The 27,205-nt window shown below is 40.4% G+C and overlaps 1 protein-coding gene across 2 annotated transcripts; it reads left to right on the forward strand.

Moving 5' to 3' along the window:
- Nucleotides 1–12: 12 nt before the first annotated feature.
- CXHXorf58 (chromosome X CXorf58 homolog) lies at nt 13–25,682 on the forward strand. Of its 2 annotated transcripts, XM_047844961.1 has the most exons (9): nt 15–293; nt 3,173–3,314; nt 4,579–4,678; nt 6,712–6,806; nt 7,167–7,278; nt 13,413–13,544; nt 21,952–22,181; nt 24,357–24,519; nt 25,072–25,682. In XM_047844961.1, the coding sequence occupies exons 2-9, from the start codon at nt 3,190–3,192 to the stop codon at nt 25,243–25,245; spliced, it is 1,131 nt and encodes a 376-aa protein (XP_047700917.1). In that variant the 5' UTR covers nt 15–293; nt 3,173–3,189; the 3' UTR covers nt 25,246–25,682. The 2 variants fall into 2 exon arrangements, with proteins under 2 accessions (XP_047700919.1, XP_047700917.1); XM_047844963.1 differs by lacking the exon at nt 4,579–4,678 and having other exon boundaries at nt 13–293.
- The last annotated feature ends 1,523 nt before the right edge of the window (nt 25,683–27,205 follow it).

Here is a 27,205-nt window from a genome sequence, read left to right on the forward strand (position 1 = left end):
GGAACGCAAGCCCCGCCTCCAGGAGGCTCCGCCCCTGCGCCAGCCGTTGCTAGGCGGCAGGAAAGCGCCAGCTCCGTGTGGGCGACACGCGGGGGCGCGAGGAGGGAGGTGCCGGGCACCGCGCCGCGCTGGGAATCGGCCTTCGCTGCCGCGATTGGGCGCCCAGCGACTTGGGCTGGGAATCCTCTGCTCCGAGGACGCCGGGCGGGGGCGCTCGACGGGTATCGAGCTGCTTCGAAAGTCTCATGGCCGGAAGTCGCCGACCTCTGGGGCCTGGATTTATCTCACAAAAGGTTTTCAGATTTTTTTTTTTTTTACCGTGGGGTGGAAGTTCCTAAGGTTTTAAATTTAATATAATTTGCCATGTCCTTTACTCTCGAAAGGCCCTGACTTTTTTCCCTTTAAAATACTTAAGCGTATACCCGTCCCTGGGAATCATATGTCCCTTCATACTACTAGAAATAGGTAATAATGAGAATACTTATCTTATTAACAAGAATAGCAGAAACTACCGTAGTGTTTACTATGTGCTCAGCTCTAATCTAAGCTCCTTACACATATTCATCTAATCTTTCCAACAACCCAGGTAGATGAGTATGATTATTAGTTTCAGTTTAGTAGATTAGGAAACCGAGGCACAGAGAAGTAATTTGTACAAGGCCACACTGAAAAAGCGGGAACCCGGGATCCAAACCTAGGTAGTCTGCCTTTAAAACCTGTGATCTCGCCTAAATAATTGTTATAGTGTCTCATAATGAGGGTTTGATATTTCAATCTGTATTATGCTTCCTCACCCCATAGAAAGTGTAAATTCATCCAGGCAGGCATCTGGAAGATTTTTGTGGTTTGTGTGGTGGCATGTCGCTGCCTTCCAACCCAAGACCAAAGACAAGTGTTCAACCACTTGTAGTTGTACAAGTTGAGTATATCTCTGATTGCTGCGAGGAAAACTCACAACTTGGCACAACGGGGCATCTCACTAAGGGGGTGCTAGAAAGATGTATAATAAGATTTGGGCTTTGGTTGAGTCATGTGGGAGCGAATTGAAGGAAGCCCGGCTTTGCTCTGGTTTGGGTGTTGTTAGGAAGCCAGGGTAACACCAAAGCCCAGCTGTGAGTGTCAGTCCAACTCCCAGATGTTATGGGCTGATTTTCTCTTGATCCAGACATTTGTATATTCCAAGCCATACCCATCCATATGCCCAAGGACAAATATTGAAAACACTCTGAAGGCTCTGTGTCAGTAATGGAATGTCACGTGTATATAAAAGTGTGAAGTATAGTGATAAATTAGGGTAAGAGTTCTTAATTCAGAGGGTGTATGAACTTAGATGGGGAAAAAATTACAACTTTATTTTCACTCATGTGTAGCTGAACTTTAGCATTTCTTTCAATTATAGTGTAGGCAGTAAAGCACAGTAGTATCAGCAGTATTGGCGACTTTCTCCCCAGTAGAAAGCACAGATATTTTCATATAATGGTACAGTCGTAGCAGACATCTTGACATAGCATTTCTGCTCATTATCTCTTGACGAGTACAGTAGTTTTGAGAACTCTCATTTAATGCATAAAGAGGACAAATTCCTATAGTTTTGATTTTGAAAATGTTTTCACAGTGATTTCAATATAATTGTGGAGTCCTTTGTGATCGTACGTGTTTTATGTTATGAATTTATAAAACATAATTCTTAGGGGTGCCTGGGTGGCTTAGTCAGTTAAGCAACTCACTCTTGATTTCAGCTCAGGTCATAATTTCATGGCTCGTGAGTTCGAACCCCATGCATGGAGACTGCTAGGGATTCTCTCTCTCTCTCTCTCTCTCTCTCTCTGCTCCTCCACGTGTGCACACACACTCTCTCTCTCAAAACAAATAAACTTAAAAAAAAATAACATAATTCTTAGAAGGAGTCTGTCCAGGGGCGACTGGTTGGCCCAGTCAGTTAAGCATCTGACTCTTGATTTTGACTCAGGTCATGATGTCAGAGTCATGGGATGGAGCCTGCTTGAAATTCTCTCTCTCTCCCTCTGCCCCTCTCCCCAACTCATGCTCTGTCTCTCTCTCTACAAAAAAAAAAAAAAAAAAAAAAAAAAAAGAGTCTGTCCATACAGGTCCATGGCACCAGAAGAAAGGATAAAGAGTCCCTGCTTTGGTAGAAGAGACTAAGCAGTGACTTCGAATTTCGGAACTGCATTCAGATTGGAGTAATGTGTCAAAGGATGGAAAACCAAAGGTGGAATCATTTAGTATACACCCTCTCACTTTACCATGGAGGGAGCTCAGCTACAGAGAGGTTAAAGAACTTGCCCAAAGTCTCACTGCTATTTCATGATAAAACCAGGACAGAAAGTTCTCAGGCAAGCATGTAAAAACCCTGCACTCTCGCTAGGCACGGAAGATTCCATAGTTAGCAAGATGCCTCCGGCCCTCAACAAGCTTATTGGGGTGACCGCCAAGAAAACAAATTATGATGCAATATGAGAAGTACTGTAAAAGAAAAACGTGTATGGTATTATGGGACCTTGGAGACAGGGTGAGCAGTTGTATGAAAAAGAGAGGGTGGAAAACTTCAGAGAAGAGGCATCAATTAGCTGGCGTCTTGGAGCCTGAGTTGATGTTTGCTGGTGGTGGAGACGTCACTGCAGGGAGAGGAAATGGCATGATCAGTGGTAAAGGTGTGTAAAACATTGACTAATTTTGGGGACAAGTTCTTGTTCTCACAGTCTAGAGAGGAATGCTGATGAAAGTTGGTATTTTGATGTTTGAGAGATTGGACACTAGACAGAAAAGTCTGGAACACCATTCTAAGGAGTGTGGACTTCAGTGTGGAGGAAATGAAGTGTCCCTGAAAGATTTTAAGTTAGGGAGTGAGAAGGCTAGATTATTGCTCTACGAGATTAACTCAGCTGCAGTGTGGAGGAACCCAGAAGGACACACAGACTGGAGACTGAAGGCCAGTTAGAAGGCTATGGATAGATCCACTTGTCTTTTCCATATACCTCAGAATATTTTTAGTACATAAAGCATGCAAACTGTAAGCAACATTAAGATCCATGTTGCCTTCCTTTGTAAAGGGTTCTGTTATTAGCCCAACAACCATATGGCAGTTCAGTTTTGTCCAAACAGTGCAATAATATAGATTATGACCTCAAATGCCGAATCTGTGTACTTTCAGAGTACTTCGTCAGGAAAATGAAGCACTGGAAGTGCTTCTCAAAGGCATCAGTTACTGATGTTCTGAAACCAGATAAGCCATGCTCAGGAAAAGACCACAAAGTGCATTTGTCAAATACTGTGAAGGGAACGGCAGTACAACAGTAAGTAGCTGTCTTTCGCTCTTTATCATTTTCCACCACGGGTCAGTTTCCATACGGTATTTACCCAGCTAACATCAAACACTTCTTGTTTTATAAATTAGAGGGGTTTTTTTGTCTGTTTTAAAATTACTTTTGAATTGAATAGTAATTATAATAATTATGGTATTTCATAATTTGCAAAGCATGCTAACACACATTTCTTTGATCCTGACAACTGTGAAGCAGTCTTATTATTACATTTTATAAGTGAGGAAGCAGCCACGGGGAGAAGGTAAGTGATTTGCATAAAGTTAACTAGCTAATGAATGGCATCAGCTAGGATTTAAAGCTTTGTTTCCATACTCCAGGCCTTTTCAACTCTGCGTCTTGTAGTCTGCATTCGCCAGCTAATGGTGACTTTATATAAGAGTACTTACTTGGGGCGCCTGGGTGGCTCAGTCGGTTAAGCGGCTGACTTCGGCTCGGGTCATGATCTCGCGGTTCGTGAGTTCAAGCCCCACGTCGGGCTCTGTGCTGACAGCTCAGAGCCTGGAGCCTGTTTCAGATTCTGTGTCTCCCTCTCTCTGACCCTCCCCGTTCATGCTCTGTCTCTGTCTCAAAAATAAATAAACGTTAAAAAAAAAAAAGAGTACTTACTTCTCTTTACATGAAGCCTTGTGAGGGGTAATGATGGGATGGGGGGGTGGATGTTGGGAAAGGGTGGTCCCTACAATTCGCTAGTGCTGACACATGATCAAAAGTAAAATAATTCTTTTACCTGACCTGACGGGGTGAGCCTGGTTCAAGCAAAGATCAAAGAAGGTAGTTTCTCTTTTTGGTGCATGGTTGTCTGTTCCCAGAAGAAAATTGGACCTACCATAACTTTGAGTATTCTGCATGCTATTTTCATTGACTTGGACTAGTCGGACAGTGTTTTAAAGAACTAACTGTAATGGAATCATTTTAGGTCACGGATGTTTCAAGAAATCAGATTTGTCCCTTCACACGTTTTTATTTATAATATATATACTTTTGCTGATACAGTTTTAGCTGGGACTTTTTTTTGATCTCAAGGGAAATATTCTCAAATATTTTATATCCTCATTCTGACTAGATTCTGCAAATGACCAGTTCCAATTACCACATCGAAATGTTCCTCATAGGTCAGTCTTAGGATGGGGGATGGGATGGTACAGGGGAAAGAAGCAGAAATTGAGAGTTCCCCAAGATTTTAGGAAAATGGAAACTACTTCACTCATCTTAACCTCTTTTTGTTCCCTCTCAGAACTAATAAAGATATTTCAGCCCAAAGGATACAGAGAGCTTGGTTATCTCATATGGACAAAACAATATTTCAACTCCTAAAGCACACGATTCGTGCAGCAGTATGTATTTAGCTTTTTGTTTTCTCTGGAAGATTTAATTACTTACAAGCTAAAAGGTGTGTGAAGTAAAGATAGAACATGTAACCTTTTTTTTTTTTCAACGTTTATTTATTTTTGGGACAGAGAGAGACAGAGCATGAACGGGGGAGGGGCAGAGAGAGAGGGAGACACAGAATCGGAAACAGGCTCCAGGCTCTGAGCCATCAGCCCAGAGCCCGACGCGGGGCTCGAACTCACGGACCGCGAGATCGTGATCTGGCTGAAGTCAGACGCTTAACCGACTGCGCCACCCAGGCACCCCACATGTAACCTTTTTTTGATGTCCTATTTGAACCTAATAATAACGCATGCGGTTCTAGGATTGCCCTAAATGAATATTTCTGGATTTATTTGTAAATGACGTGCCTATTATTTCCTTTTCTGAAACCAAAATAAGATCTTTTAAAAATTTTGATTTTTTATTTGAAGATGTGGGCCAGTGATCATCAACAAGAAAAATCTCTGAATTAAAAGTGTCCTTACCTTCCAGCCAGCAATCTCACTTCTAGGAATGCTTTCTACAATACATGTACAGTTTCATCGCAGTATTGTTTGTAACAGCAAAGAAAGTAAACCATAGAGTGTTCACCTATGGGATGCTAGTTAAATAAGCCTTGGTGCTTTCGTAGTGTTAAACCTCGCAGCCTCGCATGTGATTCTGCAATACAAACAAAGGCAGCTAAGATAGCTCATTAGTGAAAAAAGGCAAGTGCAGGGCAGTGTGAGTAATATGGTCCTATTTAAGTACAAAACAGAAACAAAAGCAAAAACAAAAACACCCCAAAGGTGGGCATGCCCCACCTCCACTCTCCAAAAGAACAACTCTGGCAATGCCAGCGGAGTATTAAGCTTTCCTTCATACAGTACCAAGTATTCTAAGCATATCACCCCTGATTACAGTAGTCTGTAATTAGTGATAGTCACATTAAGGGAGTTTTAGCAGCTCTGAGCAGCTTGTACACTTCTTCACCATCTGAGCCACAGACCCATTTCTGATGCCAGTAAGCAGAATACCTCAGGGAAAACCCACTCAGGTAAGTGGGTGCCGGTTCAGGTCCATTACCCGTTCATTGTCTTCATGTATGGCACTGGCATTTAATTATCATAATACTGGTTTTGGTATAACTTTAGATGCTTAGGGTAACAGAAAAAAGGAAATTAATTAATTCTTTTTTTAAAAAATCTGTTGTCCTGACACTTCAAGATCCTACCTTACATTAATAATGATTTGTCATTATAAAAGGCCTTTGGTGTACTTTTTTATGTGATTGTCATAGGCATAAAGGTTGGCCAGGTCATATGGGGGCAGGGGGTGGGGGCTTTAGAGTCAAAGAGATCTATGTTTGCATCCTGGCTTGTCCATTTATTACCCGCGTGCCTTTGAATAAATTACAGACACCCCCAGAGTTTCAGCCTGCTCATTGGAAAGCTGAGAACAATAATGTTTGAATAATATTGCTGAGGTGTAAAGATTAAATGAGGTTATGTATATAAGGCGTTAACAGAGCATGTGGTATATAAAAGGTGCTTAAAAGCTAGTGACATTACAGTTATTTTCCTCATTTTACAGTGATTCATTCAATATCAAATATTTGTTAACCACCTGCTGTATTCCAAGGACTGTATTAAATGCTAAGAACACATGATAGAGTAAAAAGACAGTATCCCATACCTTCACACCCCTTAGAGTCTAGTGGAAGACACAGATTAGTTTATAGTTAATTAGAGTACATTGTGAAAAGTGTTGTCAGAGGGAAAGAACAGTGCCTGGGATCTCAAGGAGGGACACCTACTCAAACTTGGAGGCTAAAAGGATGAAGTAACTGACTCAAGGCTACACGGGTAATAAACGGAGGAGCCAAGACTAGAACCTGGGTCTTTAGAACATCAAGTCTGATGTACTGTTCACTTCACCATGCCACCTCTGTTATTTTCAGTAAATTACGTCTGGGCAGGGTACCATTTTCCATTGATAGCATCATCATCTATTTCAGGAACTTCGTGTGACACATCAAATACTGAAGGAAGTGAGCCCCTTAGAGGCTGAGCTTGTGAAAGATCCTAGCATGAAGTGTAAAGTTAGATTCAGGTAATATTTCTATAGTGATTTATTTCAAGAAGCACTTAGTTAAAATGAAGAAAACTTAGAAATTTATTTTCTTAAGTCCTCATAAGTTCTCAGGGTATAATTACAGAGTAAATGTGTTCTTCTTATTTTCATTTATTATGTGGAGAAAGAGAAACATGACTCTTGGGCCACAAGTTGCCTTGAGAGTGGCTCCTTTTCCATGATGTGTCCAATCTGACACACGAATGAGAATAGTTGTGAGCCCACACACCAAAGTGTGACTCTTTCACCTCTGTAATCCATTTTGTTACCTGTTACGGAGGAGAAGTAACTCAGCCCCAAGCCTGATGCCAGATGACTAATTTTGGGTCTTTATTTCAGATTTAGTGGTGAAACATTTCCACCTGTCATCGTATTTAAAATTTTTCTTCATACCGAAGGACATGGTTACAACTATTTCAGTGGAAAAAAGTTCTTAAAGCCATCGAGTGAGGTGATGTTTCTTTCACAATGTCCATTTTATGTTGCTTTAGCTTCTTTTTTTTTTTTTTCAACGTTTATTTATGTTTGGGACAGAGAGAGACAGAGCATGAACGGGGGAGGGGCAGAGAGAGAGGGAGACACAGAATCGGAAACAGGCTCCAGGCTCTGAGCCATCAGCCCAGAGCCCGACGCGGGGCTCGAACTCCCGGACCGCGAGATCGTGACCTGGCTGAAGTCGGACGCTTAACCGACTGCGCCACCCAGGCGCCCCAATAGCTTCTTAACATCTACGTAGTATCTAAATTGCACTTGAAATGTACAGACTAAGTTATTTCACCATTAAACAGCCCAGCAGGCGGGTAATATTTTTTTAAGCATTGTTTCAAGAGTGTCTCTGTTTATCAGCTAAAAATATTTGGAATGAATTCCTTATATAAGGCTCTAAAAATACTCATCACTTTTCTTTGTATTAAAATTTTGGGGGCGCCTACGTGGCTCAGTCACTTAAGCGTCTGAGTTCAGCTCAGGTCATGATCTCACGGTTCATGGGTTCGAGCCCTGCAATGCCCTGAGTTCTGGGTATATATACCAGTATATACACAGTAATTCTATCTACAGCATAGGAATCATCTGAGAATCTTGTTAAAATGTAGTTTCTGAGGTGCCTGGGTGGCTCAGTTGGTTAAGCGTCTGACTTCAGCTCAGGTCATGATCTCGCAGTTTGTGAGTTTGAGCCCCGCATCAGGCTCTCTGCTGTCAGCACAGAGCCTGCTTTGAGTCCCCTGTCCCCCTCGTTCTCCACCTCTCCCCCACTTCTTCTCTTCCCCCCCAAATAAATAAACTTAAAAAATGTAATTTCTGATTCATTAGCTCTGGGACAGGATGTGTGATTCTGCATTTCTAACCAGTTCCTAGGTGCTGCCACTACTGCTGGCCCACGGATCCTACTTTTAATAACAAGGATCTGCAGTGTAGGTTTTGCTCCTTTGGCCTTTATACACGACAAGGATTGAGGAAAACATGTGCATTCTTATACTTAGCCTTTTATAAACCGTACATCAAAGGTTATTTTCCTGTAGCCTTCTGGAAATAGTTTACATGAAAAGTAAGGTCCATCTGAAATCATCAATAATGGAATGTGTTCAGGATAGAAGACCATACAGCCTGGGAGTTTTCTTTTTTTTTTTTAAATATATTTATGCATTTATTTTGAGGAAGGGGGGGCAGAGAGGGAGAGAGAGAATCCCAAGCAGGCTCTGCACTGTCAACATAGAGCCGTATGCGGGCCTCAAACCCACAAACTGTGAGATCATGACCTGAGCCGAAATCAAGAGTCAGACGCTCAACCAACTGAGCCACCCAGGTGCCCCTGGGAGTTTTTGATCAGATTCAGGATGTACGGCATTTATTCTCTGAAGAATATTAGAAAATAAAAAGAGACTGCTTTTCTCTGTGTTCTCAGGCAATATCAGAGAAAATTTAATTCAGTTTCAGAATGTATCAAATGGACTGTGTGTTTTCATATGGAATATGGTGTTCCGGAAACAATATTTGTTCATTTATATAGAATAACTTCAAATGCAAAAGTTGATATTTATCCTACATCTTGAGGAATAAAGTCGTGTTACATTTATGTACAGAATGAGCTTGTTGTTGTTCCTATAAAATATCATCAATTCTTGGTTTTTAGAGGTTACATAATGAGACTTTTCCAGGAACTGAAATTCTCTTGGATCTGCCCTTGGTGGCTCCTACTGTCCACAAGCTGGAGCAAATGAAAAACGTAGAGGTCGTGACTGGAAAGCACTGTGTGTATATTAAAACTCATTAAAATGCTGTATAATAAATTCAGTTTTTTAAAATTACAAAGTAACTGTTGGGGAAAAAAGGAAATAGCACAGAGATTTTTTTAAAAAGAAAACCACCTCATGCCTTTTCTCTCTGTGTTGTGACTTTCGCTTTCCTGGGGTGATCACTGTTAATAGTTTACTGTGTCTCCTTCTTTTGTTCCATAAAAAATACTCACACAAATATATTTAAAAAAATTTTTGATCTTATTATAAAAATGTGATAGCACTATTTAGTTTGAGTTTTTCACTAAATATTCTAAGGGGATTTAAATGATCAGAACACAAGAGAACAGTTTAGAATTCCTTTTTCCCTTTAGTTCAACTTTGTAACAAACTCTGCTAACACTTGGATACATGGTTGATAGAAAACCTGTAGAAGTAGAATTTTTCTCACTATAAGTCTACTCAGGTCCTTTGAATGTAGAAATTGTGTGTTTAGCAAACTGATCCAACTTTTCTAAGTTCACTTTCTCTTGTTTTAAAGATTTTATTTTATTATTATTATTTTTTAAATGTTTATTTATTTTTGAGAGAAAGGGAGAGAGCGGGGGAGGGGCAGAGAGAGAGGGAGACACAGAATCCAAAGCAGGCTCTGGGCTCTGAGCTCTCAGCACAGAGCCTGATGCAGGGCTCGAACTCACTCACCGTGAGATCATGACCTGAGCCCAAGTCAGATACTCAAATGACTGAGCCACCCAGGTGCCCCTTAAGATTTTATTTTGGAGTAATCTCTATACCCAACATGGGGTTCGAACCCACGACCCCAAGATCAAGAGTCACATGCTCTACCAACTCAGCCAGCCAGGTGCCCCCACTTACTTCTTAATATGAAATAAACAAGTCAGTTTTAGTTCAGACGTGTAATCTAAGTTCACTTATGAAGAAGGGGAGTTTCACAGAGTTTTGTTATTGTTCTGTCTTTTCCTTAGTTGTTATTTCCATTTCTAGTTTCATTTCCTTACCATTTCCCGATGGTATTTCTCACGTATTCACACACACACACACACACACACACACACACACACACACACGTAAAAACAAGTGAAAGGATGTAGAATAGCCTAAACCACTTTAGAGAAGGACAAAGATTTACATTAGCTGATTTCAAGATTTAAAAAGCTAAAATGATCCTGACAGTGTCGTGATGGCATAAAGAGACACATAGATCAATGAGATAGGATAGAGAATTCAGAAATACACCCGCTCATAGATGATCAATTGATTTTCATCAAAGGTGCCAAGTCAGTTCAAATGGTGCTAGAACAATCAGATAGCCACGTGTACCAAAAAGAGATCTCATTTCAGTTACCTACTTCGATGATCTATTTTCAGAGCAATGCTTATTTTCAGAGGGTTGTCACTATAGTTCATCCTCCCAACTATATTTAGAATATTCTAAAGCCTTGCTACTCAGAGTGTGATCTACAGACCCGCAGCACTGGCATCCCCTGGAACTTATTAGCAATGCAGAATGTCAGCCCCCACCCCAGACCCACTGAATCAACACCTGGATTTTAACAAGACCCCTCCCCCCCAGATGACCCTACGTACAATGGAGTTTGACAAGCACTAAAGTTGCCCGCTGCACACACCATGGCCTGGAATGCCTCTGAGTAATTGCCTGTTCTCACACATTAATATCCAGCAACCATTAGTTTCAACTGAAGATCCCTGTTCTTTTTGAGGATTGGGCATTTAGGTAAAAAGGAAAAACATTATTATTAATATTAGCTGCCCTTATTGAGCACTATCAAGTACTATGTTAAACATTTCGTGTGCATTATCATTGCATTCTCATAAACTCTAGAATGTACAGCCTGTTGTCATCCTCAGTTTTAAAAGACTAAGTAACTTGCCAAAGGTCCCACATCTAGAAAGCGAAGGAACCGTTATCAAGACCCAGTAATCCTGACTCCAGAGCCTGCGTTCTTAACCAATCTTGAGTCAGGAGGCCTGCTAAATGTGTTCTCTTCCACGGCCCCCTGATAACTCTGGTGAGGTGCATGTTACTCCCATTCTGACTGCAAGGAAGCTGGAACTTGGAGGGGCTTGTCAGGGGCAGAGCTGAGGCTTGCATACTCTCAGTCTGTCCGCTGCTCTGTGCGCACTTTGAGGTTGAAACAACACCAGCGGTTGTGGTGGTTTTATTAATTCTGAGCCTGTATATCACTGTACTGCTCCAAACCAGAAACACGGTTCCTGTGCAGGGATGCCAGCTTTTGCTAGTTTCGAGAGTGTCAATTTCCAGGCGGGCGGGGAAGTGACTTCAGATAGCAGAGTAACTTGACAAGCGCAGGTGTGGATCTGGGCCAGCGGCAGGGCTGTGGGGGCTTCTGAGCCACAGTGATGCCAGGTACCAGGGGAGGTGTCACATTTAGAGATGCCCCTCTTGGGCCTTTTGAGTCACCCACTAAGAATGGAACCTGCCTCTTGAATTCTAGTCTGATTGGCTGCTGTCCTGGGCTTCTTGCCCAGTTTCTGCCCTTCCCCTTCACCTGGGTCTGGGCTCTTCTCTCCCATCCCTTCCTACCCAGAAGTACTTTCCCGAATCTGGCCTTACGCGGCAGATGCCTGAGAAAGAACATCCTGGCCGTCGGAGGACAAACTTTTTTCAAACCCCTGTTGCAAGTGGGCAGCGAGCCTGCCCTGCGCTGCCAGGCATAGGGTTTTTTTGGCTGGATACTGGGCTGGGCCCGACACAGCTGAGCCACACAGCTGAGGCGCTGTGCAAATAAGGAAACCAGGGCTGGGAGGGATTGTGGGTGGTGGCTGAGTGGAGTAGAGTGGGGAAGAACTGACAAGAAATACCCTTACCAAGTAACTTGAGCTAAAGTAAAATATAGTTATATCTAAAGAAATCCTCAGAGCAGAAATTATATGGCTTTCAGACTTGTTCACTGTACAATTTATTTGCTTTTACCTCTAGTATCGTTGTGAGGATGGTTAATGAGAACCCACAGGAAATTAATTGCAAGAAAGCATAATGGAGATACGTGCCAATACTGCCTTCTCTTTAGAGGCATAGTGTATAAAGAAACTAATGAAATGGAAAACAAAGATGATCTGCCTAAAGGAAGGTTCCATCACATAAGCTGTTTCTGTCCCTTGCAGGTAGCGCATTAGGAATAAAACTACAACCATTTGAATATTCTTTCCTTTTCCATACGTGTCTGTGTTTTAAGCTTTGGAATTAGACAAACTTAAAAAGCAATATTCTTAATAACAAAAGTGAAAATTGAAATGGGAAATACATTCAGGCTCATTGTTACATTGTATGTTAAGTAAAAAAGAACAGAGATTCCAAATTTCGATCTCGTCTCAGCCAGCCTCCTATCAGCCTTATAACATGGAGTTCCCATGCTTTCACAAATACACATTCTGAGATACAAAGGAAAAGAGAGACTAATCTGGAATCTAAAGATATTTGGATTTTCATCTACACCAGTCTCCCTTCTCATAAGCATATGCTTTGTGGCCAGAAGCACAGATATGTAATATAAATATGTGTTAGAAGAGTCAGCACATACTTATGGGGGGTGGGAACAAGGGTGGGGAGTACTTAAGTCTCTACTCACAGTCTATGTATAGCGCTTAGCAAAGGATGGGTGTATGTGGAAGGGTACGGTGCAAATAGGGCCGGATGGGATCTGGTCCTCCGCACTTACTGTCATTCCTGTACCTCTGCCCTCTCAGGTGCTTTCCTTGAGTATAAAATGCTGACACTTCGGACCGAAAAAAAACTGCTTTGCTACTCTCTGGCCCCTGAGAATGAAGTGTGAAACAGAGGGAAGTCTAAGCAATCTGAAACGTCCCTGTTTCCATTTGGGGGTGAGGGATTAGCTAACACATGAAAGAGAGGCACCCGGTGACACCTTTCAGAGCAGTTCCCAGGGCGACCTATGTAACAACCAAGGACGTTTTCTTTGCCCTGACAGCCTGAGTGACGTTAGAGATTTGGTTTGGTTTGGTTTTTTAAGGGAAAAGAATGGGGTTTTTTTGAGGGGGGAAAACAGATTAAAAAAAAAAACATGTTTCTCTGAGAATTGTAAACTCATTACTGCTCCACCTACATTTTAAAACTATGTAGACATGGTTATGGAAACAAATTTTAAGTGGTTTAAAAATTCCTATACAGTCTTTTCTTTGTAAATACAGTATTTTTATTGACCAGCAAGCTGCCAGAAGGAAGGAACAACATTTGATGTGTTTGTCAGAAACAACATGTGAATCGTGCACTGGTAATTACTGCTATTATACTACTGTTTTAAAAGTCTATTTTCTATTCTCTTTATAGGCAGTGGCCGATGCTTGCAAAATAATGGGGAAAAGGAGATTTTGTCATCAAGTTATGGAAGAGGAACGTTTTTTCCAGAAGTTCAAAATAACTGATGAAATTGATATTGTCACCCTGCAAGATTACATGCAAGTAAGGAATTGAGATTTAGATATTAGAAACAACAATTAAAAAAAGCCTCTGGCCTTGTACTCCAAGAAGAAAGGATCATACATGTTTTTCACTGTAACAAGATACATACAATGTAAAATTTACCATTTTATCATTTTATTGTTGATTTATTTTCAAAGAGAGAGCGAGCACGTGTGAGCGAGCGAGGGTGGTTGGGGCAGGGAGAGAGGGAGAGAGAGAGAATTGCAAGCAGGTTCCACACTGTCATTGCAGAGCCCGACGTGGGGCTTGAACTCACAAACTGTGAGATCATGACCTGAGCCAAAATCAAGAGTTGAATGTTTAACCAACTGAGCCACCCAGGCACCCCCAAAATTTACCATTTTAAATGGTACAATTCACTGGCATTAAGTGCATTCATGATGTTGTGCAAACACCACCCTCATCTAGTTCCAGAACCTTTTTGTCACCCCAAAGGGAAAGTTCGTATCTATTAAGCTGTCACTCCCCATTCTTCCATCATTCCAGCCCTTATCAACCACGGATCTGCTTTTTGTCTCCCTGTCTCTGCTTTACCTATTCTGGGTAGTTTCTGTTAATGGAATCGTATAATATTTGGCTTTTTACATTTGGGGAGTGATAGCTACTGAATGTGGCCTTTCTTTTGGGGGTGATGGAAATGTTTTGTGGTTAGATAGTAGTGATACAATGTTTATTTAGACTGAATTGTATACTTTAAAATGGTTAAAATGGTGAATTTTAGATTACGTGAATTTTATCTCAGTAAAAAAGTCAAAAACTCAAATACATGGTACTAAAATAGTGCAAGATGGAGATTTGGCCTGGTAATGAAGGGTCCGATTATTGTTTGGATGCTGTGTGCTTCTAGTAACAGAATGTTCCCAGCCACAAGAGGCTTAGACAACAAAGGACGTTTATTGTCCCATGTCCAAAGTGCACAGGTAGGTGGGTCCTGGGCTAGCTAATGCAGCAGCCCCAGGACGTCAGGGCTCTGGGTCAGCTCATTCCAGTGCTCTTCTCTTCCTTCACATGGTAACAAGATGCCTATCACGTTCTCAACCTCCTTCAAAGGCAGGAACAAGGGGACTCCTAAGCGTAATTCTCCTTTTTATCTCAAGAAGAAAAATCTTTGCCAGAAGCCCCCAGCAGACTTCCCCTCGGGTTCCTTTGGTCAGAACTGGATCACATGCTCCCCCTAAACTAATCACTGATAAAGGGACGTGGGACCGTTTTCCATGATTGACTTAGAACAATCATGGTTCATATGCTGGGGCCCTCCTTCCTGGAACATATTACTGTTCCATACTTGGAAAAAAAAAAAAAAACAGGGCTCTGGAGGCAAGGGAGAAGTGGGAAATGCTTGACGGGCAGGCAATCAACAATGTGTCACAGCCTCAGTCTGGGGCTGAGCAGGTGCTGCGCCCCAGGCAGAGACTCTGTGGCAGGAAGAAACGCAGGGCCTGAAAGCAGGTCTGTGGGGCTGGAGAAGAGAGAGCAGAGGGTTTGGCATGTCGGTGGCCCGGAGGGCTGGTAAGAAAGCTTCAGGCAGGCCTTTGGACCATAGTGAGGTGTTTTTCTTTTCTTTCATCCTGTGTCCCACTAGAAGCTGGTACAGTGTGTTAAGAAATGAGGTAATCTAATCTAGTAAGTGAAGAGACCCATGTGGCTGCAGTGTAGAGGATGGATTTGAGGACAGACAGCAAGAGCTTTCTCCTAGTTTGGATGCTTCTGCTGTACTTCAGGAGAGATGGTGGTCTCTTGGTTGAGGGCCATGAGGCTAGAGACACAAGAGATAGTTAGAGAATAAAATGAGTGGAGCCTTGGTGACAGGGAGTCAAGCTAAGGGAAGGTGTCCGGCACAGCTCCTCGGTTTCTGGTTTGCATAACAGGTTGGACAGCAGTGCTAAATCAGTGAACGTAAACTAGATACCTAAATAATAATAATAGCAAACGCTACTGTAATACCAACTCCTTTTGTTCTCATAACAATCCTAAGAGGTAGGTACTATTATTACCGCCATTTTACAAGTCCTAAAGAAACAAGGGATCCCAAAATTCTGGCTCATAATAATAACTATTCACTCACTTGTGTCAGTGTGACACATGAAATTACTGCCGTGCCTTAGAGACTCCCAGTTGTGTTTTCTTTCCTTTAGAGCCTTAACCTGGAAAATGAGAGAATTGAACCGGGAAATAAGTAGCGCTTGGGGATGCTGACTGTCTTTGCTAAGGACATGGGTCACGTACTTGCAGACTGTGGCTAAGCCAAGGATTGGTGTCATAGAAAGAAGTCCCCAGATAGACATATTGGGAGAGAGAGACATGATGATTGCTGACATTTATTGAGCCCTTTATGGACACAGCACTGTTTTTAGCTCTTCATTTGCCTATTATCTCCTTCAATCTTCAAATTTGTGAATTATGTGACCCTTTAACAGATGAGAAACATGGAGTTTAACAAGATTTTTAAAAACCTGCCCAAGGTCACATAGCTAAGTTTAGAGCAGGTCATTGATGGTTCTGAGGTGTCTACCCATTTTACTGCTCTACTCTCAGCAAGTAAAACAGTGCTCACTTCACACGGTAGTGCGGGGCCCTAAAAATGACCATGCACGGGTGCCTTGCTGGTTGGTTGGTGGAGCATGCAACTCTTAATCTCGGGGTTGTATGTTCGAGCCCCACATCGGGTGTAGAAATTTCTTAATAATAAAATCTTTAAAAAAAAAAAAGATCGTGCAAGCTGAAACTGTGCAAAGCAAATTTAATAATCAATGGGAAAAATCATGATTGTGCCATGCCTTTAAAAAAAATCTTGTGAATGGGCCACCCGGGTGGCTCCGTTGGTTAAGCGTCTGACTTCGGCTCAGGTCATGATCTCACAGTATGTGGGTTTGAGCCCCTCGTCGGGCTCTGTTGACAGCTCAGAGCCTGGAGCCTGCTTCAGATTCTGTGTCTCCCTCTCTCTCTGCCCCTCCCCTGCTGTTGCTCTCTCTCTCTCTCTCTCAAAAATAAACATTAAAAAAAATTTTTTTTAAATCTTATCAAAACATTAAAAACTCTCTTGCTATCTGTTATATAGGAAAATGGAAAAAAAAGCAAAACATTTATCACCCTATAATTTTAAACATTAGGAACATTGAGGATCAAGAGTGTTTCATTTCTTTGTAAAAAACATATAAACTGTAAATATACTAAATACCATTGCATTATATACTTTAAATAGGTGAATTGTATGGGATGTGAATCCCAATAAAGCTTTAAAAAACAGTTTATCAGGAGTGGTTTCAACTGCACTTGCCTCTTCTTCTCGTGTAACTTACAATACGTAGTGAGCATCTTTTCTATGCCTTGGTGAATTGTCCTACTCCTTCCTAAGTTTAGATTACCTACCAACATTTTATCCTTTGCACTTTATTTTTAAAAATTTTTATGTTTGTTTCTTTATTTTGAGAAAGAGAGAGAGCAGGGTAGGGGTAGAGAGAGAGAATCCCAAGCAGGCTCCACACTGTTAGCGCAGAACCTGGTGTGGGGCTCGATCACGACCTGAGCTGCAATCAAGAGTCAGACGCTCAACCGACTGAGCCACCCAGGTGCCCCTGTCCTTTGCACGTTAAAAAAATTTTTTTAATATTTATTCATTTTTGAGAGACACAGAGAGACAGAGCGTGAATGGGGGAAGGGCAGAGAGAGAGGGAGACACAGAATCTGAAGCAGGCTCCAGGCTCTGAGCTGTCAGCACAGAGCCCAGCGTGGGGCACGAACCCATGAACCATGAGATCATGACCTGAGATGAAGTCGGACGCCTAACCGACTGAGCCACCCGGGCACCCCTACGCTTTAAATGTTGTGAAATCTCAGAGTTCTTGTAATGTGAAGTATCTTTTTTGTCAGCGTCACTTCCTCTGGGCCAGCTTCATCCTTGTTGTCACAACCACTTTCCTCATTTATGCTGGTAAATTCACCTTCACCAAGTTCCTCTAGCTGCCCAGCCACAAGCTCTTGAATGACAGCAATGTCAGTATCCCCTTGGTCACCTATTTCTTGTAGAACTCCATTTACATTTCCAACATTATCACTTTGTGTTTCTCTGTTGGCCTGTTCTTTTGATTATCTTTTATTTTTGTTTTTATTATATATATATTTTTTGGTAAATGTCACATGGGTTTATCACCGGGAGACAAAGAGGCGATACAACTACATACTTTGCTGTCTCTGTGTGAACTGAACAAAACAGATCCTCGGTGACCAATCAGTGACACATTTTGGAAGAAGCGACCTGATTTGTCACTAATCACTACACACATCTGTTATTTATGTAGTGACCTATGGACTGAAGAGCTCTCAGCAAAGTTTGCATTTTATACAATTACTAACTTACACTATGGAAACTGAAATTGAAAGTGTTGTTGGAGGACTGGGATTATTCAATCAAATGGTAGTAATTAAAATTTGTACCTGCCTAAATAATCAAAAGAAAGACTGCTTGTGTGTGTGTGTGTGTGTGTGTGTGTGTGTGTGTGTGTGTGAGAGAGAGAGAGAGAGAGAGAGAGAGAGAGATACCCTAAATGCCTAGCTGATATTCTATTTCCCAGCATTGTAGATCCTCTGGCCCTATTCCATTTATTTACTTATTTATTTTTTGTTTAAAGTTTTTTTTTAAGTTTTAAATTTATTTTTGAGAAGAGTGTGGGTACACAAGTTGGGGAGGGACAGAGAGAGAGGGGGACAGAGGATCTGAAGCAGGCTCCACTGACAGCAGAGAGTCTGATGCGGGGCTCGAACCCATGAACCACGAGATCATGACTTTTGCCAAAGTTGGACACCTAACCGACTGAGCCACCTGGGCTCCCCTGGCCTTATTTTCCTTTCTTTCTTTCTTTCTTTTTCTTTCTTTCTTTCTTTCTTTCTTTCTTTCTTTGACAGAAAAGTACCCTTTTATTGAGAGGTAAGACTAGTGTATTTACAATATTCCATTGTTAGATCATATAAAATGACGCTGAGACTTTTTAAAGCACCAGTATTCCAGGAATTACAATTTATAAGGGGAAAAGAAAAACATTGCAAGAATGTTTGTGTTACAGAAAATACATTTGAATAGTGCCAGGTACACTTAAGGCTAGGTAGTATTAGACCTTTTCATCCATCTGTATAGCAATAATCAAAGTACATTTTTGTCACAAAGAAGGCTCATTTTGGAAAGGAAGAAACAATACAATGTACAGTGATTTCTGTCAGAAGACTAATATGTTTAAAAATAGAGACTCATCAGTGGTTCTGAATAAGAAATAGCACTGCCAAGCAGTCCCAAACTCAAATTTGAGATTAACTGTTGGCTCTTTGAAAACTGAAAACTGCTCCAGCCCCTCAATCTTACTAAGGACTGGGAAATTATCAAATCCTTTACACAACTTCTTTTTTTTTTTTCTTTACACAACTTCTAATAATGCTTATGAAATAAGATTTTGAAAAAGTTATCTGTTACGGTGCAAAGAACATTTTGGTAGAAATTCATGTCTACAAAGGAGCTAAATAATACAAATGTTCATTACATTTACAGATACTGTTCTTGTTCTAAAAAGGTAGAATTATCTAGCCACTGAAAATAATATGGATCAGTCAAAAATATGTAGAAGAGTCCTACAGGGCAACTTGTATAAGTCGATCCCCAAAATATGTATATATCTGACACTCTCCAAATGAGGATATTACTTTTTTGAAGAACATTAGACACAACACTAGGTCTTTTATTATTCCATGAACTATTGAGGTAGGAGTCTCATTTTGTCAATATCATCTAGTTTCACTGATTATGTCATAAGTCAAATGCCAGTACCAAAAGACAGTAATCAACAAGACTGAACTATTAAACTGTGGACCAAGTCTTTCCTTCTTTTGACAAGCAAAAATGGGAGTTCTTTGTGCATTGTGCATACAAAAATAATGCAATCTATGATATATTTTGTAGACATGTTTGTAAATAAAAATCACATATTTAAATTATAATTTTGCGCATTAAAAAGCTTTGCAACTGTTAAAAAAAAAGGTAAATAGTGCAGTCATTAGTGGTAAAACAAATAGTACTATGGCTGTTGAAATGTGTTCTTACATCTACCAGAAAAGTTGTCAGCTTGGAAAACTACTAAGAAACAACTACTGTTTCTTACTGCCAGTCAAGCATCAATAGTAGAAAAAACAACACATTTTTTTAGTGTCATGTTTTTAAGAAACTATAGCCCATTTAATTACTGTAAACTAACTTTAGCATGTGAATTCAGATATTTTCTCCATGAACTCAAGACAAAGCATCTTATGAAGCATTCATCATGTGTATTGATTTTTATGTTATGAAAAGGCTAAAAATAAAGGAAAACTCAGCCTTACATGAAAAGCCCTTAACAAATACCTATAAGTTTAACCTTTTAACATATTACATCTTAAAGTAAACATTACCAATAGTTATTTGATTTATGAAAAGCAAAATAGTAAAACCACTGCTAAGAAAGAAAGAAAGAAAGAAAGAAAGAAAGAAAGAAAGAAAAACACCATGACATGGAAAAATCCATTAGGTTTGCATCATTTAGTATCTTAAATAAAAGACTATTCAATGTAACAGACTACTTCATAGTCAAGAACTCTTTTTGTTAGATGCTTACATATAATGTAGGATACAGATAATCAGGTCAGACTCTCAAGACACATGAGTAGTTCTGAGTGTTTGTTTATGAAGAATAAATGACCTTTGTGTATTCCAACAGTGAATATCTAGTTCAGATTTTCATCTGGTTTTAAAATATTAGGAATCAGAAGAACCACCAATGTTTTATTTTAGCCATACGTTTATATATTAAAAAAAGGTGATTCATCCATCAAAACTAGGTTTTTCTTGGGTTTAATACATTAAAATGACATAATCCAAGCTAACTCATGCATCACTTTCAGAGACACAGTGCAACTAGAAATATTTTTGCCATTCCAGTGGGTATTTCTAAAAAGCAAATGCCTATGCGTGTTCCTGCACCCTCAAAATAAAAAGGAAAGAAACAGGCACTGCAGTTCTCCAAGGACGGCTGTGTTTCACACATTGTGCATAAACAATAAAAATCGCCTTCAAGAGTTTCAATAAGTATTGTAACATAGATTTCATCTCCTTTAGTTTGCTTGCTGACTTCTCAGATCACTTGATTAGAAGCCTGTTCTCAGTTCTTCTTTGTTAACTGCTATTGGTACTTTGTAGACTGTACGTTTTAAACTTCTGTAAAGAACATTACAAGCTATTTCATGTCATTTCATTTTGTGCTGAATATTCCTCAAAGGATTTATAAATAATACAATATTTTAAATGAGTCTTCAGTTCACTTGTTGTTATACCATATTGTTGCTACCAACTTTATCTACAAATGATCTAATTCCAGGTAAATTCAAAAGGGATCCAAGGACTGGCACTCTTCTAATAAAGCCAGTGACCACAGGAAAGAAGCCCATTTCCAATAGCCAGTAGTGCTTTGTCAAAAAAGAGAATCATGGGGCGCCTGGGTGGCTCAGTCGGTTGGGCGTCTGACTTCGGCTCAGGTCATGATCTCAAGGTCTATGAGTTCAAGCCCTGCGTCAGGCTCCGTGCTGACAGCTCAGAGCCTGGAGCCTGCTTCTGCTTCTGTGTCTCCCTCTCTCTCTGCCCCTAACCCACTCGCATTCTGTCTCTGTCTCTCTCAAAAATAAATAAAGATTAAAAAAAAAAAAAGGATCATTCCAAAGAACAGGAAAAACACTCCAAATCTTGTTAATCCCATTCCAACGTTCTGGGTGTCCGTTAGGGAGATCGTGGCTGCCGTGGTAAGGGCAGTGGCTAGAGCATCTCCCCTATTTTTATTTCTTAAATGAACATTTTATAAGGTTGAATTGATTATATATATTTGAATTTTAACCTTCCTAATTTGATATTTTAAATTCAAAAAATAAATAGCAGTGGGATTTCTACGAATACTATAAATGAAAATAGTGAAATTCGCCCCTTAGTACCAGAGATGAACTCATTATTTCTGAAAAGGCTTATGCAAATGTCCTCTCAACCTAAGCATGTTAGGAACAAGTACCACCAGGTATGCAGATCATATATTTGCCATTAAAATGTTTATGCATTAAATAAAGATTTAGTGAGTGTGGTACTGTGTACATGATACTGCGTGACAAGGACCCTGCGCACTTCCGGTGGGGAGCTAAGTACACAGATAACTAAAACATCAAGTAGTCGGTAAGAAGCCATAGAAGAACGTTGCTGATAAAGTTCAGAGATGGGATCAGGGAATGCTTTTTGATGAAGTGACATTGGACACGTGAACCTTGAGAAATGTGTCTAAAAACATTCTAGAGTACCCACAACCAATCATTCTTACCTGTTGTTTCCATATAGTACTCCAGTCTTCTGGATGAGACTCCTGCATCCTATGGTGGCAGAAATAACTACTGGCGAAAATTAAACCTCAAAAACATCCCCAGGACGATGATAATATATGACATAGTTCATTATGCAGAGTCTGGAATAATCTCACACCGTCTACAAAAAGAAATGAAGTATCTGTTACAGAAGCCACAAACGGAAGAGATGCGTAAGCACCAGCTACGGATTGTTTCTGAAGTTAGGTAAAAGTGACATTTTACCTGGGTTGTGATACTAGGGGCATTTCTGAAAATGTTCACTTTCTGCCAAATAGCTCATGAAAGATAATAATAGGGCATATGAGAAAAACAGGGTTGGGGCAGATTGCTCTAAACTTCTGCATCTTTGTAAACAGAACACTAACAAAAAGGACAATTGGAACCTGGGGAGATAACTTGCACCAGCAGACAGGCAGCTCAGGATGGCTGGAGGCCAGCACAGAAAATATAAAACATGTAGAACGATCGAGTGGAAATTCTGGCATCTCTTTAATGAGAGCAGGTAGTGGGCACGGTGCTAGCGCAGATGGAAGTGTGGCCCTGGGCTAGTGTGGCTGCCTTGTAAGCGGACACGAGAGGCCGGGCAACCTGCCAATAATCGAAACCCCCTCAAGGTGGGGAGTATGGTGGAGCGCCGTAAGGGTGGGTCGTGGGCTGAGGGGTGCCACTCTGGGGAGAGAGCCCTAGATGCAGGTGCTAATTCTCGTTTTCATAAATACAGCCAAAAGGGCTCCCGTTGCCTGTGGCACACAGGGCTGAGGACCTTCTTTCCTTTTCTGCCGAAGGTTATAATTCTCGTCTTGCTATCCCGGCTCTCCTTGCTGAGGACAAATTGCATATAAATTACAGTGACATTATTCCCTTCTTTAGCAATAACATGTGAGCCAATTCACATTATAGAAACTCATGTTGTAGCAAAATAGACTGTATTATGATCTGAAAGAGTATGGACAGAATACGACTGCTCTCATTATATTCCTTTTTTCTTTCCATTACAAGTTTCACCTAGCCCATCTTATTTACAAATGAAGAGCTTTCTTTCTTGAGAAAAAGAAAGAGGTAATCAGATTGAAGAGGATGTATTGGTAGTCAATTTCCACAGAGTCATACTTGAAAGGAAAAAAATACTCGTGGAAAGGAAAAGAAGACACTGGTGACCCAGCATCAGGCAAATGCGCTGGATTTTTTCAGGGCTAGAGATGAGTGGTGCTGCCCCAATAATATAATTTAGCCCATATATTTTATGATCAAGGGTATACATTTGCCAGACAGATGGCCTGGTGTAGGGGGCAGTCTGTCATCATGGAATAGACTTTCTCTAACTCATCCATATAAGCACTGAATATAGAACTTAACCCTATTACCACCAAGGCCAAATAAATGATGTAATTTTCTCTGCCACCATGTATAACCGTGGGCTCCTTGCTATTTGAACCCTTGCCATTGATTGTCTAAGATGAGTCACTGGAAGAGCCAAATTAAGTAGCCAAATTCTAAGTCAATTAAAGAGGTAAAAGTATTTTCTTACAGGTTTCTATGAATGCAGTATTAGTTTGGGATCTCCTGGGAGATCAAAGATTTGAGTATGAGTAGTTTATCTGGGAGGTGATCCCCAGAACCATCCATGGAAGGGAAACAGGGAGGGGCAGGCTGCCGAAACAGTGTGTGTCAGCAAACAGGTTATCTCTGCGGGTAAGTGGAGTTTAATCCCTCCCGGGAATGTCCAAGCCATTGTAGAACACGTGACTCAACTTATCCTGTGGGGGCAAGGGAGCTGGGATATGTATACGCCAATGTGCAGCAGTCATTGGCTAAGGGCTGCTTAGGAGGTGAGGTAGTAATTCTCGGGCACTTTCTCCACACATGGGCTCCTGTTTTCGCAAGCAAGCCCTCGGGCTGAGTGAGGCCCATGCTGTCAGTTGGAAGCTGGGCCTATGTGCTTTGCAGTGGTAAGGCGTAGGGCGTGGCACCACCTGTATCTGATCCCAGCACTGATAAAAACAGCTTGTTTTCGGCCATTATGAAATTTACCCGTTTTTTGGTGTTAGTATATGGTATGTTAAAAAAGATTCAAGTGGCTACTACATGGTATTTTCCAGGAAAACGGATTTTAGATTGATACCATGTTTTATCATTTTCACCGTCATTGTGGTCCATGTCCTCATATATACACCTTCATAGGTGACAGATAAGGAACTGTGCTGTGGAATTTAAGCAGAAATGATAACTTTGGCCTAAAAAATTACATGCAGTACTGCTCCAAAAACTGAGGTCTATGATACATTTGCTGGAAGATGCTTTAAAAAAATAGGGAACTTGCTTTACATTTAAATGTTATTTTGTGCATTTTTTTCTGTCTATAATACAAATCTTTTCTAGATGTCCTTCATCCTTTCCAACTATCCAACCTTCGTATGGGCCCTACCAACAGCAGAGTCAAATTCAACATCTGGGTCGTCGATCTAGGCAAGCTCAAATGAAAGTTGAAAAAATGAAAAAAGCTTACAAGATGGCTAAAGAAAAAAATGCTTCTGTGGGGACTGTAAGTTGAACTTGTACTGAATTCATTGTTTTGTACACTATTCAAACTGTAAGTAATTCTACTTCTATAAGTAGAATTTTCCTTATCTCCAAGGTGAAGGTTGAAATGCCTTTGGTATCTACTTAGATAGTCTAAAGCTATGTTCCTCTTGGTGCCCCATGTTTTAAAAATTCTTCCACAATAGAGCTAACCTGATAAATATTGGCTGTTTGGGCTCCGCATCAGTATGAGGTGGTGAACGACAACAGCAGCAATGAAAAACTGTCGTCTCTGTATGTTGACGCTGTCAATTCAGCACGATGCTAATGGTGGTTTTGTCAAAACAAAATCCATTTCTATCTAAACTTACAAAAGCGGTAGGTGTAAAGTCGCCCTCAGTATATTCCTACATTGTAGGAATATTGACAACCAGCACGTATTGATGTGTTACTTTGTAATTCTTAAAGAATCTGCTCTAAGTTTTTTACGAGGAGGCTAAGTATAAACAGTCACTATAAAAACAAAGTAGTAAAAACCAGTTTTTTTCCGTCTTTTATTTATAATTCTACCTAGGAACCACAGACAGATACATCACGTACAAAGCAAAAAAAGACAGTCATCTTCTCCTCCCCATCTTCTGACATCATGAAAGTTGAACCCATGTCAGATGAGGAATTGAAAAAAGAAGAAAAGGAATTATTTGCCTGGTGTCAAGGCTTGTGTATTAATAGTTCTCCATCATATTAATGCACAGCTAACTGATAGAAACCCAAATCATTTAACAATGTGCTTGTCTTGCTAATATGAGTATTAAAGGACAATGAAATGTCCACAAGCCCTCAGGATGCTCTCTTAACCAAATAAATGTGTGACCGATTCTTAAGCCCTTTTTGTATTACTAGAAGTACAAATATTTTTTACTGACAAAATTTTAATCTGAATAAATTATTTCTAGTAGATGCCCTCGAACTATCTGTATACAGTTTGAGTCAAGAAATGATGTACAAATTAGTCCCTGGAATTTTTATTCAATTTTGATTTTCCTTCATTTTTGAAAGAAAAGCATCTGAACAGGTCATGCTTAGCATAAATATCAGAATTCACAGAATAAAAGGTTGCTCTTGAGTCAGCTTCCAGTTCCTTTTTTTTTTTTAAACTGGCATGTTGTCTTCACAGAGCACCTTGTGATAGACCTATTCTAAATTAAAATAAAAATAATAATGAATTTTTTGCTACAGTAGGCATGACATAGCATACCTAATCATTATCCAGGATCCTAAGGACCTGGGGCAGAATGTTGTGCATGCTTTCAACTTGTATGTGAATATTTTTCAAATATTAAAATTGTTTTGAGGAATATTCATCAATTTCCTTTTGAATTGATAATTTTATTCCTGATATAGTATAAATTATTGATACTTCTTGTGATCTAGGCTATTGGATTATATCAAACCTTACCAGCAGCTATGATAATTAAACAAAGTGTATTCTTTATTGAACTATAAAAATACAATTTTTTATTTGGTTTACAATTTAAAATGTGAAGATCGACTGCTGATTTAACTCAGGCAAAGCAGCCTATAAATGGATCTCATTTGCTTTTAAAACATCCTCTCTTTTTAAAAAAATTTTTAAATGTTTATTCTTGAGACAGAGACAGAGACAGAGCATGAGCGTGGGAGGGACAGAGAGAGAGGGAGACGCAGAGTCCAAAGCAGGCTCCAGGCTCCAAGCTGTCAGCACAGAGCCCGACGGGGAGCTCGAACTCACAAACTGCGAGATCATGACCTGAGCCGAAGTCAGATGCTTAACGGAATGAACCACCCAGGTGCCCCATAAACATTCTCTCTCTCTTTTTTTAAATGTTCATTTATTTATTTTGAGAGAGCGAGCACGAGATGAGGATCGGCAGAGAGAGAGAATACCAAGCAGGCTCCGTGCTGTCGGCACAAAGCCTGATGTGGGGCTCGAAGTCACAAACTGTAAGATCATGATCTGAGCCAAAATCGAGAGTCGGACGCCTAACGGACTAAGCCATCCAGGTACCCCTGTTAAAACGTTCTCTTAAATGATAAGGAATATTGGAGTAAATGCATATGATTCCCACTAGAATATATTTAATATAAACATGTACTCTTCACTATAATATATTATCATTTGATATCCAAAATTAGGATGGACAATCCCCTTGTTTTCAGACCTTGTACTGGACACTGGTTGAATAGAAAACACGTATTGTCCTCATGAGTCATATGTACTGTCATTCATTAAATTGGGAGGCAATCCCTCATTCAATCAAATGTATATCCGGTTCAGTCTATCCATAGTATGTGTAACAACAAAACTAAGGAAGATTTGAGATAACAAGATGAAAGAAGAAGACAAAGGAAGGACAGAGTCTTTACATTTCAGGGCACCCACTTCTCATATTTCATTGGCTCTGACTTTGTCCCACTGCAATGCCTCGCTACAAGGGACACTGGGAAATGTACACTTGTTTGGGGCAGATATGTACCCAACTAAAATTCTATTGTTATGAAAGAAAAGGATAATGGTTATTAAGGCATAAGTAGCATCAGCTGCCAGACAGAGATCATGTCTTCTATTGATTATCTTAACTCACATTAAACAGTGTAACCACATCACAGAAAATCTTTTTAAAGGTAGAATTACACATGATCTCATCACTATAACAACTGTTTTCATT

This window comes from Prionailurus viverrinus, chromosome X (assembly GCF_022837055.1).
Source record: "Prionailurus viverrinus isolate Anna chromosome X, UM_Priviv_1.0, whole genome shotgun sequence".
Lineage (NCBI taxonomy): Eukaryota > Metazoa > Chordata > Mammalia > Carnivora > Felidae > Prionailurus > Prionailurus viverrinus.